The sequence below is a fragment of the Anopheles darlingi genome, chromosome X, assembly GCF_943734745.1.
Source record: "Anopheles darlingi chromosome X, idAnoDarlMG_H_01, whole genome shotgun sequence".
In the NCBI taxonomy this organism is placed as follows: Eukaryota; Metazoa; Arthropoda; class Insecta; order Diptera; family Culicidae; genus Anopheles; species Anopheles darlingi.
Genome location: NC_064873.1, coordinates 11,632,197 through 11,644,931, shown reverse-complemented (window position 1 = coordinate 11,644,931; position 12,735 = coordinate 11,632,197). Strand labels below are relative to the sequence as shown.

The window sequence follows — 12,735 nt, the reverse complement described above, 5'->3', positions numbered from 1 at the left end:
CTAAAAAGTGCCATAACATGGTGATGATGATGAATGATGATCATCATCAACACGATATATGATGAAGTTGATGACGGCAAACATAATGGTGATTTTTTTTTCTCACAAAAACCTATGCAAACCTAGCAAAAAAAGTTTCTAAGGATTCTCACGCTAAAACCTCACGCTAAACCTCACGCTGAAAGTAATGCAATGATGATGATGAAATCGATCGATGGTGATGATGATCCATATACATATTTTAGTAAATTCCGCCACCCGAGAGGGATGCAACATACCGCAGACGTAAACGCGAGCGAGAAAACAAATTCGAGCGAGAAACAAATCTGCTGCGCGAAAATGGATTTAAAAAACTATTTTACTGATAGATCCAGCCGTTAAGCCGCTCACCGCGTCACGGTTGCCGATGCAAAATGGGACAGGCAAACACTCGCTGGCCTCGCTGCATGCGCCAGAATGAATCCGCGGTTAGAGAGATGGTTAACTGTCCGACTGTATCTATGCCTGATCAAAATAGGATCGCTCCTTGCAACACATCGTGCCAGATTTTGTCATAGCGAAACGAAGGCTATGCAACGTGGGGTATGCAGAGGAAAGTGGCGGGATTAATTTCCTTGGTGGACCTGAAATCACACCTGGACATGGTAGAAGCTGTTCTTGTTCGAGATCGTCCTTGCCAATCGAAGATCAGCCTACAGGTGGCCTGGTAAGTCACCGGAAAATGGTGGCTTAATCGCTATCAATGGCACCATGGAGGAGTGGCCACCAGAACTTGAAAATGGTCCGCAAATGACATGCACTGTTAGTGGTTTTTGAGTTTAAGCTGCTTTCACATCGAGCGCGTTTAAACGCCAGTAATAGACGCAGCAGGTTTTTTGACGCAGAAAACACGGTTGTATCATATCAACATATATGAAAGTGTTCACGTAACGCACCGAAAGCTATTTTTTGGAGCTTTTGAAGAGCTTAAAAGTTGGCGTTTTTTTTTCGGATCTGTAAAATCTACAGATTGTGGCAGGTTCTGAGCCGACTGTAGCAGGCTACGCAAGCAAGCCAGCGTTGCTCTTTGGTTTTGCAGTTTGTTTTGGCAGGAATGTGTTGAAATCCAGGTAATAACTGTTTTGCGTGAAGATTAAACTATTTATCATGATTTGATAAGGTGGCGGTAGTGATATGGTGCTATTTTTCGTGTATTTTAAATCAACCTTCGCGCAACCTAGGTGTGAACAATAAATTAAGCTTTTGCGTCAAAAAACGCCAACTTTAGCGTTTTTAAAAACGCGTTCGATGTGAAAGCAGCTTTAACCTCACAGCAAGTAGCACCCAACCTTATGATGAATCCGAATGGGATCGATCATTGCAACACATCGTGCCAGATTTTCTATTCTTATCATAGCGAAACAAAGGCTATGCAACCGGGCCTGGGAAAGTGACGGGTCGCATATCCTTGATGGACCTGAAATCACCTGGACTTGGACATGGCCTGGACATGATGGACCTGGACATGGTAGATGATGTTCTTGCTCGATATCGCCCTAGGCAATCGAACTACAGCTTACGGGCAGATGATCAAGCGCTGATCGATCGCGTCTACCCTGGCATCGGTCAGTCTGGCACCGAAAAAAGGATGTGCAAATTCGCTATCAATGGCAGCGTAATGGAGCGGCCAACACAACCTGGAAATGGTCGATGCATGCGCAAGAATCAACACGCGCCAAAAGAATGATTTACTGTCGGACTGGCAATGATATCAGACCGGTTCAGTTTCTATGCCTGATGATTTGTCCACTGTTAATGGTTTTTGAGTGTCACCTCACAGCAGGTAGCACCCAACCTTATGATGAATCCGAATGGGATCGCTCATTGCAACACATCGTGCCAGATTTTGTCATAGCGAAACGAAGGCTATGCAACCTGGGCTGTGGAGAGGAAAGTGGCGGGTCTCATTCCCTTGGTGGACATGAAATCACGCCTGGACATGGTAGAAGCTGTTCTTGCTTGAGATCGCCCTTGCCAATCGAAGTGCAGCCTACAGGTGGCCTGGCAAGTCACCGGAAAATGGTGGCTTAATCGCTGTTAATGGCACCGTGGAGGAGCGGCCACCAGAACCTGGAAATGGTCCGCAAATGACATGCGCTGTTAGTGGTTTTTGAGTGTCACCTCACAGCAGGTAACACCCAGCCTTATGATGAATCCGAATGGGATCGATCATTGCAACACATCGTACCAGATTTTCTATTCTTATCATAGCGAAACGAAGGCTGTGCAACCGGGCCTGGGAAAGTAGTGAGCCGCATTTCCTGATGGACCTGAAATCACACCTGGACTTGGACATGGCAGGACATGCCCTGGACATGATGGACCGTGACATTGCAGGTGCTGTTCTTGCTTGAGATCGTCCGTGCCAATTAAAAATCAGCCGACAGGCGGAAGATCAAGCGCGGATCAAGCAGGACATGGCCTGAACATGATGGACCTGGACATGGTAGATGACAGGCGGATGATCAAGCGCTGATCGATCTGGCATCGGTCAGTCGGACTATGGCCTGGCAAGTCACTGACTAAAGGGAACCTGGAAAGGGTTGATCAAAATCAAAAAAAATCATCCAAGATCACAAAATTTTAGTTCTATCGTGGCTATCTAACTCACCTAATTGAAACCCAATCGAACATGAAATTGTAATTCGCCGAGTAATTGTGAAAATTTGTAATTCGCCGAGTAAGAACGAATGTTTCTACTGAATTGTTTGAGACTCTTTCCAAGGCTTGGATTGAAATTCCGAAGGAAACGATCAAGAAATTGATTGAATTTATGCCCAATAGTGTAGCTGTAATTAAAAATAACGGATTCGCAACGAAATACTGAAACAATCAGTAAATATGAATTGATATCATTCAGTTGCTTAACTTATGTCGCATCATCATTCAATCCTTTTTTGAAACTATCTTGTTAATGTGCTGTTCAAAGAAGAATTTATAACTGAAATCGTCCTAAAATATTGTAAATAGAGGTACCCTTTTCAGTAGCTGAGTCGGAAATTGCACAGTTTGGTTAAACTAAAATTTTGAACACTTTTTCATACACCTTGACTCAGTTGCTTAACTTTTGTCCGACACTGTATATATATATATATATATATATATATATATATATATATATATATATATATATATATACTAACTGCCCCGACAGACTTCGTACTGTCTTTGATGGGTCGTGGGTTTATCGTAAACAGAAACTTGAAAATTTCAGTAGATATTATTTTATTTATTCCATCATTTGGTCGTATTCGATTTATCAATGAACCAAATCAATAGTTAGGTCTGTTAGTGATGTTGGAAATAGAGATGCGACGTGATTGTAAATATGAACTGGAAAGTTAAAATGATGCTTGAGTTTAAAGGCTTTGCCTTTCGGGCTAAGTGATGTCATTTGGGACCACGAATTATATTTTCCCAAGTTTTTTTTATAAAATACTTTGACTTTAGTGTTCGGTTTGCACATAGCTCGTTAAGTTCAAATGGTGGTATGGGTCAACAACATTACAATACGACACATTTGATCTATTTTTCCGGTATTCAGCTTACGATGATTTACATAGTCACATGGTAGATCATAACTAAAAGCACCGCACTTCAAATTTATTCAAACGTCAATCGATCAGATCGAGGGTCTTTCTTCTCTCTCGGACATTCTCGGTGATCATTCCAATCGCAAGCCGTTCCTGATAGATATGTTGGTATTGTTTTCTATTACTATTCGGTTACTGCTCCTTTATATGTTTGTGCATGCAATTCCGATCGTTTACCATTCATAACCCGCTACGTAGAAAATCGTCGCTACGTAGAAATACTACACAACTGAATGAGTTTTTATAATTGTTTCATGTAAATTGACTTGTGAAACTTAAAGCAACTTCTTGATTAACTCATGACTTGATTGAACTTAAGAAATTGTTAAGAAAATTAAAACCAACAGTAGACACACCAATAAAAAATGGTAACGATTTGCAGCATTGCCGGTCCCATGGTTATCATTCCACCGCAGGCTCTCTTTCTCTCTCTCTCTCTCTCTCTCTCTCTCTCTCTCTCTCTCTCTTTCTTTCTCTCTCTCTCTCTTTCTCTCTTTCTTTCTCTCTCTCTCTCTCTCTCTTTCTCTCTCTCTCTCTCTATCGCTTTCTCTCCCTCTCTCCCTCTCTCTCTCTCCCTCTCTCTCTTTCTCTCTCTCTGTCTCTCTCTCTGTCTCTCTCTCTCTCTCTCTCTCTCTCTCTCTCTCTCTCTTTCTCTCGTTCTTCTATTGTTTTTATTCGCAACTATATAACTTTCCCACCCATCACTCTGCTCTGCAAGATATACGGAATGGAGGGTGGTGGTGGTGGATAGGTGAAAGAAGCAATTTAAAGGATATTAAATAAAACCAACCTATTTAGAGACCATCAAAACCTAGGAAACGATACCCATATTGCCCTAGGACGTATTTTAAGGATTGGGGTTGTATGGAAGCTCCCCTTTCCCCTCATCCGATGTAGACCAAATTTTGTCCCATAGTTTCTCAGATGACCATCAACAATTGTGCAAGTTTTAATGGTATTCGGTTCATAACTTGCGGAGTAATGAATGTTTTTAACAATCAAGTGTTAGAGAAGGGCATGAAGGAAGGTAGCGGGGGGTTTCTAACCATGCCTATAGCACTCACCGGCCCCAAAAACCCCCACATACCAAATTTGGAGTCAATCGGTCCAGTAGTTTCGGAGTCTATACCGGACATCCGGACAGACACATTCATTTTTATATATATAGATAAGATATATAGAAATATATATATATATATATATATATATATATATATATATATATATATATATATATATATATATATATATATATATATATATATAAAAACCAATATATACACCTCAACCGATTCGGTAGGCTAATCGATTCTAATTGCATACATTTAGGGGCCGAACATTTCAAAATTTGGCCGTTAAATAACCAGTGGAATGAACAAGAACCTTAAACATGAGATTAAATCAATTTATGGTGCGAAAAACTACCCACATATTATCCTTCGACAGTGAAAATGTAATGGCATCTCCCTCCCCTCTTCTGTAATAGCACTATTTAACGTTTATAATGTATTTTTCAAAGATATTTAACTGAAAAGGTGTGTATGTTTTTGGGACAATTATTATGTCTAAATCATCTTTTTATCTATCTGGAAGGAATGGGGGAAGGTACAAGCGATGTACTAGGTATTTACTCGCTCCCTCCCCCACCCCTCCTCCACTTTCCACATGTATTTCTGTGTCCGGCTCATTGTATAGGTTATCTAACGGCAAAATTTTGAAATGGATAACCGTTAAAATTATTTGAATCGGTTGAGGTGTATGTTTTGGTTTTTTACCATATATATATATATATATATATATATATATATATATATATATATATATATATATATATATATATATATATATATATATATATATATAACAGCCGATAATCAAGGGTCCCCGTCCCGTAGCGGCATTGCTTGCCCATCCGTTTTTTTCTCTTTCTTCTTCTTAATCTCACACACGCGTGCTTTGTGCGAGACGGTTCCCATCATGCGCTCCCTGTACGAACTCGTGATCTTCCGCTTGGCACGTCGCGGGACACCCCTGTTCCACACACACAAATTCGTACACACTAAACTCCGCGACAGATAGTTAGGATCACTCTTACCGCGGTGAACACATAGCTGTGTGGTGTGGCGGCATGGTGTTGTTACTGTTACAACCAACATCTATTCTAAATTCGATTTTTAATTAATAAAGAATCTCAAAGCAAAACTCAAAATGCAGGTCGCCTTTAACTTTCGATCAGATCGTTCAGGCGTTCTCCCTGTACATAAGTACCTTATAGCGCCCTCTGGTGTTAGGAAAGCTTTAGATACGACTTTAGAGCTTAGAAGCAGTGTTGTTGTTGTTGTCGTTTTCAGTTTAGGGCGTACGCATTGCTTTTATTAACTTACAGGCTAACAGGCTGTACATCTGCGGAACGCGACGAAGGAAGCAAAGGCCAACAACCCCCAGAGAAAGGGGTGGGGAAGATCGGAAGGGTGGTTCTTATGAGTGAGAGCGCTTGGTACAACTCAAGCGCTCAGTGCAGCGGAATACCGATCGTAGCCTGGTCGGTGAGGGTGCGTCTCCTGACAAGGTATCGCTGGAGCGCGGGTATACCGAACAGCATGAGACCGCTGACGCCAATCGCCGTGCCAGCCATTACGAACCCGGGACCGTACGAGAGCGTATAGTCATACAGCCACCCTGGAACAGAGGAAGCAATGAAGAAAAGAGGTGAGGGTTTCCAGTGAGTAACTAGTAAGTGTCGAGGAAGAGGTTGGGGGTTGCTTACCAGCAATCGGTGGTCCGATGAGCGAGGCAATACCCTGGAACAGCAGCAGCAGCCCGAACGCATTGGTGAGCTTCTCCAACCCGAGCAGATCGACTAGTATAACCGATGTAAGACCGACGTACGCCCCGATCGTGAAGCCAAAGATGCCCGAGTAGACGGCGAGCGTCTCGAAGTTGTAGCACAGGACGGAAAGGGCGGTCGCGACGCCGCAAACCGACAGCGAAATGTTGTAAACGGCCAGCCGGTTGACCCACGTCTTGTCTGACAGGTAGCCGAGGACGATGCGGCCGAGCGTGTTGGCGATACCGATGATGCCGAGCAGGTAGCTCGCCTGCTTCGTATCGATACCGGTAGCGAGCGCCTGCTCGGTGAGGTAGACGTACGGTACATTGAAGCCGACGCTCGTGAGGAAGTTGGACACGGTGAACACGATGAACACTGGATCCTTCAGGATGGAAAAGTTCATCATCTCGCGGAATGTGTCACAGGTTTCGCGCGAACAGGGGATGCAACCGAGGCAGCGTTCCTCCTGGTTGGTCGGTGACGCGGCTCGTCCCCCCACCACCGATGACCTACCACTTCCGACAGTCCGGCCCGGCACTAATCGACCATTGCTGCATCCGTCACCCTGCACCGAACCGTAGCTACCCTTCTCGTACGTGGCAAGGTTGACCTGGGATGGGTGTCGTGAGGCGATGTTGTGCACGGAGCCGGTGTACAGAGCGTCCTTTCGGTACATCGTTCCGCTCTCGGCGTGCTTCAGCGTACCGACCGACCCATGCTGCTGATCTGATTGGCCCTGCTGTCCCTGCTGCTGTTGCAGCTGGTGATCGTCACCTGGCACTGCTAGGAGCGGTTGGCTGCGGCCAAAGTGCTTCTCATCGTCAGCCAACGTTCGCTTGTCGAGGTTGTGACCGCTCACCGAGTGGCCATTCTGGTCGATCCGGGGGCTGTTGCCGGCAAGAATGCCGTGGCTGTTCGAGCGCGCCAGGTTGCCGCCGCCGCTCGTTTCGCTGGTGCCTTGGATGGTCTTAAATCCGGTCGCACTTCGTTCGGTGGAATGTTGTGGTTGTTGTTGCTGCTGTTGTTGCTGTTGTTGCAGTGGAACGGTGGCTGGATCGGTAACGATCGCGGTCGCGGACACCGCGGACTCCAGTCGACCACGGCGATCCGCCGGTGTCGATGGCTTCAGCGGTCGGAACATCCAACCGAAAATGACGCAGATCAGGACGATGCCGGCGATGGCCAGCAACGCTCCCTGCCACTCGAAGCGCTTGATCAGGGTTTCGGTGAGCGGGGCAAAGATGGAGGTACCGAGACCGGAACCGCACACGGCGATACCGGTCGCCAGCGAGCGCAACCGCTCGAAGTACATCGTCACACTAACGATGGCGGGCAGGTAGATGAGCCCCAGGCCCAGCCCCGTCCCGACGCCAATCGTTATGAACAGCATGAGCACGCTGGTGGCGAACATGCTGACGGCGAGCGAGGCGCTGGCCAGCAGCGCCCCAGCTATCGTCACCGCCCGGCAACCGTACCGGTTGACCAGCGACGACGAAATCGGACCTGCGGATGGTGTGTAGGATCCGAGATCCTATATCAGAGACCGAACCATCGATCTGTGCGCGTGTGTGTGTGTGTGTTGGGTGGGAGGGGGGAGGGGGGGTGAGCAACATACCCGAGCACAGTGTTACTCCAACCAGGATCGAGGCGATCCATGCCGTATAGCCTTTGCCTTCGTTGAAGTACGTCAAGAACTCGGAGTAGAAGATACCGAACGAGTACGTCAAACCATCAGCTACAGGGGGTTCGAATGGGATAGAAATGGTGAGGGGAAGGGTGGGAGTGAAGGGCACAAATAGAGAGGGAAGGAAAGAGATGAGAAGTGAGATTACATCAGCGCACGTTACGTCATTCTCGGTGTCTTCCAATCGGTGCTCTTGATAATGCCCCCGTCACCTCCTTGTCGCCACTCCTTTCCCTTTCCTCTACCCCCCCCCCCCCCCACCCCTTTTGGAGAAGGGAAGAAGTTTCACAACAGCATCGCCAGCAGCAGCAGCAGCAGAAGAAGAAGAAGAAGAAGAAGAAAAAGAAGAAGTTTGAGTCAGCGGCCCTTCGTCCAAGAATGGCCGGCATCAACCGAGCTTCCTGGACTAGCTTATCAGTAAGCGGTAATGGTGTGTTGCTATATCTCTCTTGTCTTTGCGTTGCTGTACACGGAATTCCCAGGAAGAGGAGGACAACACACAGACGCGCGTGCGAGCGCACGCGCACGCATCAAATGTGCGTCAGAGTACTGGCGTTCGATTCGCTCGATGATCGCGATAGCGAGAAGCTGCTCTTGTGGGCACAGTTTAGTTAGCTACTGCCCCGTTGGCACACCGCATACTGGCCGATGGCCGATTCACTAAGGAGCTGCACTATGGGGTGTACCCCGTGCGGGGCAGGAGACAGTACCGCGGTTGGCGTAACGTCGCGGGCAAGGCCGGGTGCCTAGACCACTAGAGCTAGTTACTAACGCAATCGACAAACAATAGGCAGTCCGTTATCGATCACCACACACACACACACACACACACACACACACACACACACACATACGCGCGCGCGTGTTTGCACGCGGTCCATACTTTATCTCGCCAACGCACCAAGATATACAGAGATGCCTGGCCTTTCTTCGATTGATTGATCTGTTGATTGAAGGGTTCGGCTGGATTGTGGTCGACCGATAGCAGGGGTGTAGAGAGGGTGCGTACATAAGAGGGAAAGTAGGACTTTAGGAGGAGACGAGGCCCTGTGACGATTCACACAATCGGTAAAATAGATAAGGCCATCGATTAGCCACATCAGGCTACTTCGAATACGTCGAGTATGTCGTCGAGAGTACCTCAGTAAATAGCAGATACTCCAGGAGATTAGGAATCCGGGAGGTGATCACCTGCTTCCCAGCTGGGGAGTACTAGGTGGCCACTTGCTGGCCGTAGTTGATACTTACTAATAATGTGAATGCTAAAGGAGGCCAGCACCACCATCCAGCCCCAGCCACCGTCCGGTGGCGTTGGCAGCCCCTCCTCCTCCAGTTCACGGGTCACATCGTGGATGTTCTGTTCGATGTCACTGTTGAGCTGCTGCTGTTGGCGCTTGCGGCTGGCTGGTGGTCCGTGAGTCATCCTGCTCCGCTAGCAGTGTCCAGTAGCGATTATGGATCGAGTGAGTGAGTGCAATGAAAGAGAGGGCAGAGAGAGAGAGAGATAGAAAGAGAGAGGAGTGGGGAGGGGGTGAGGGGGTCGTGGTCGCAGTATTGTCTATCCGGGATTTCCTAGGAGCGGCGAGTGGCACACCCAAACGGTGCGCACTTGGTGTTTGACCTAAACAGCTTAGCCTCAGCTTGATGCCGCCATTTGTCCTGGACACAAAGATAGAAGGTAAGAAAGAAAGAAGCTAGAAGAGGCGTTCGGGATTGTAGAAACGATCGAGGAAGTCGGTTGAGCCGAGTGCGTTCATTCTAGTGACTCAAGAGGTAACCGGGGGCCTTTTGCGGGCAATCCCACCTGCACCTGTCAGGGCAAGGGCAACTGACGAACCCGCTCTAGGTTCCCGCTTTGTTCTGGGTTGAATGCAATGCTTATGGTGCCTGTAATCTACACAAAGAATCACTCGAGCAACAGAGACTGAACTTCCGGCAATGGACAGATCAACCTAGCGAAGGTGTGTAAGTGTGCGTGTCAGTGAAGGAGTAGGGGGGGGGGGGGGGGGAGTGGTAGTTTTGGGTTCGTTCGTGTGGTAATATCGCCTAACTTAATAACGCACCAGCCCTATGGGTGATGTAGCCTCTGGTTCTAACCCTGCACGCCACAACCTCAGATTCAGCGCTTGCCGCTCGACTGCCGGGACTGCGTTGCTCTGTTTGGTTGGTAATCGATCAGACGTAATCGATAGCAAGGCACGGTCACGCACTCCGCTCCGCTCACGTGCCACACACGCACGCGCCCTTTGACACTCGAAGCACACGGTACAACAAAACCGATCGACAAAACTTTCGGTTTCACCGACCCTTTCACGCTGTCAGCAGCAGTAATGGGTGTTCGCCCGTTCGCTTGGTAGGCCGATGATCGACTGGGGGACCGGTCGACGGGTGCATCGCTTGCACTCGCACTCTGCTCAGCTCCGGGCTTAGCTTTGCTCGGGCGCGCGCGCTTATCATCTAGCTGGGCTCCTTTGCTTCGGGCTCAGTCTGATGCGACTCGCGCGCCCACGTGTGTGTGTGTGTGTGTGTTTCGATAATGATGGCCATCGGTGTCGCCATGGACGGCCCAAGACGGCCCGACCAGGCATCGTCGATCGGCGCAGGCTGAAAAAACACTCGCACGCTCCGGATGTCCCGATCTTTCGGGAGCTCTTCTGATCCTTACACGCATGCTCCTCTGATTCAGCCTTCCGCATTCCAGCGTCACAGCCACTTCGGCATCGCCAGGTGGATCGGCAAGACGATCGGTACAACATAAACACAACGTGCAGGCAGTCCCTCCCCTTTCTCCTGCTGAGGTAGCAGTAGCACAACCCACAGTGCATTACCCCTCGCCTTCTTTCTCTGCGCTCTTCGCTCCCCGCAAGTGTGTGATCTAAGTCAGCGAAAAGAAAAAAAAACGTTAGAACGTGACACGAGGAGCGCAAAAAAATATGAGGGAGGGGGGTGGGGGAGGATGCTGCGCGTAAAAACTAACAGTAACAAGCGTAGTAGTAGTAGGCCACTACTCAACCCACTTCCTCCCCATCACACTCCATCAACTTCTTCTTTTTCTGTTCTGCTGTGCAACGTTATTTCCTCTGTGCAGCGATTGTCCCCGATCGTGCCAAGGGTAAAAATAGTATACCGCACTCCTCCCCTACAGAGAGACAACACGCGTGTGCGCGCGCGCGTGTGTGTGTGTGTGTGTGTGTGTGTGTGTGTGTGTGTGTGTGTGTGTTTGTTCCACATCGATATTTGCTTGGCTTGCTTGAAAATAGACTGCATCGCGTATGCATTCTGAAGGCCGGATGAATGACCGTATCGTGGGTTCGAGCCGGCGCCGTAAACAGCATGCTGCAGTTTATGGTGTTGGTAATGCAAGCGAAATTGCAGCGCGTGGTTCACTCCGGACACCTCAAGCGATGAGCTCCATGCATGTCATGTCTAGCGCCATGTGAGTCCACCACCGCAGAGCAACTCCCTTTCGGCCACAGTTTATTCCATATGCGTGCGTGGTCTCAACACATCGAGGAGCTGGGGAATTCTGATCCGCACGTTCCAAGCAAAGATCTCCAACGCCATGCCGAGCGATGGTGAACAGGCGCATCTACTGCCACGTGTGTTTGCTAGCGTTCAGGGCACCGGCCCCGTTGATCCATTGCACGAGTTCTAGGTAGGATTCACGAAACTCCAGGGTATCAAATCCTGCTTAGGATGACCTTAGTACCGAGTCTCATTATCAGTGACTGTGTCATTATCAGTTACATTCTTCCATTAGTACGGCCACTAGGTGGGGGTCCCTAATAGATGTGTTTTACAGGGGATTGTGGCGCCCTGTATGCCGATAAATATAGAGTTTAGAGTTTAGTTTGTAGCAATTGTAGTGTTGTTATAGTGGCAGGATTTGAGCAAGTCGTATCTTCGCGCACAATAAGAACGCACACAAACACATATACGGGCGCGCACGCACGAATGTCCTATACTACTAGCACGACTTATCGCGGCTACGGCATGCGGTCGCTGTGCAGCAAAACTCACTCAGCACCGCATTGCCTTCTCTCTAGTTCAATAACTGCTCGTTCGGAGATTGCGGTGGGCGTTCGGCCAATGCTTCCTGCCTGCCAGTCTATGTGGAACAGCTGCTGCTTGAGTTGTGCGATGAGCTACGCTATGCGTGGTAGGTTTACTGTTTGTTGATCGGAGTGGCCCAACTGTGGTGACGGATACCGGAGTGGTTTATAAGCCCCTTCTTGTGCTATCATCGTTGGCTTATCTTATCTTAAAGTCAGAGGTAGCAAGTTTGCTCTCCACTGAGGAGAGCGCCAGGCCTATGCTAAGTTAACAAAGAACAACCTCTTCATCCTCTCTATCTCACTGTTCCGCTCCGTGGGCGTAATCGGTGGTAATCGATTTCTGTGCCATTCTCCTCCACCCACGCCTCCTCTTGTTCACTTTACCTTTAACGCTCTCTCAACTACTCACTCTCCAAGCTGGCCGCGGTTTCGGAAGGGATTATTAGGGTTTGGATTAGTCGATCTCGAACATTCAACGAGTCTGGCCGAATGACCGTGGCACTCCGTTGAAGGAGGCAGATCGGACCGACGGCA

At 48.3% G+C, this 12,735-nt stretch overlaps 1 protein-coding gene across 4 annotated transcripts; it reads right to left on the bottom strand.

Annotated features, from left to right (window-relative positions):
* Positions 1-5,482: 5,482 nt before the first annotated feature.
* Positions 5,483-12,735, bottom strand: LOC125948787 (monocarboxylate transporter 12). Of its 4 annotated transcripts, none has more exons than XM_049675202.1 (5): positions 12,611-12,735; positions 9,395-9,805; positions 8,078-8,197; positions 6,400-7,965; positions 5,483-6,311 (listed from the first exon to the last, which is right to left on the bottom strand). In XM_049675202.1, exons 2-5 carry the CDS (start codon positions 9,567-9,569, stop codon positions 6,145-6,147), a joined length of 2,028 nt encoding a protein of 675 aa, XP_049531159.1. In that variant the 5' UTR covers positions 9,570-9,805; positions 12,611-12,735; the 3' UTR covers positions 5,483-6,144. The 4 variants fall into 4 exon arrangements, with proteins under 4 accessions (XP_049531159.1, XP_049531152.1, XP_049531142.1 ...); XM_049675195.1 differs by lacking the exon at positions 12,611-12,735 and adding an exon at positions 12,167-12,336; XM_049675185.1 differs by lacking the exon at positions 12,611-12,735 and adding an exon at positions 10,210-12,115.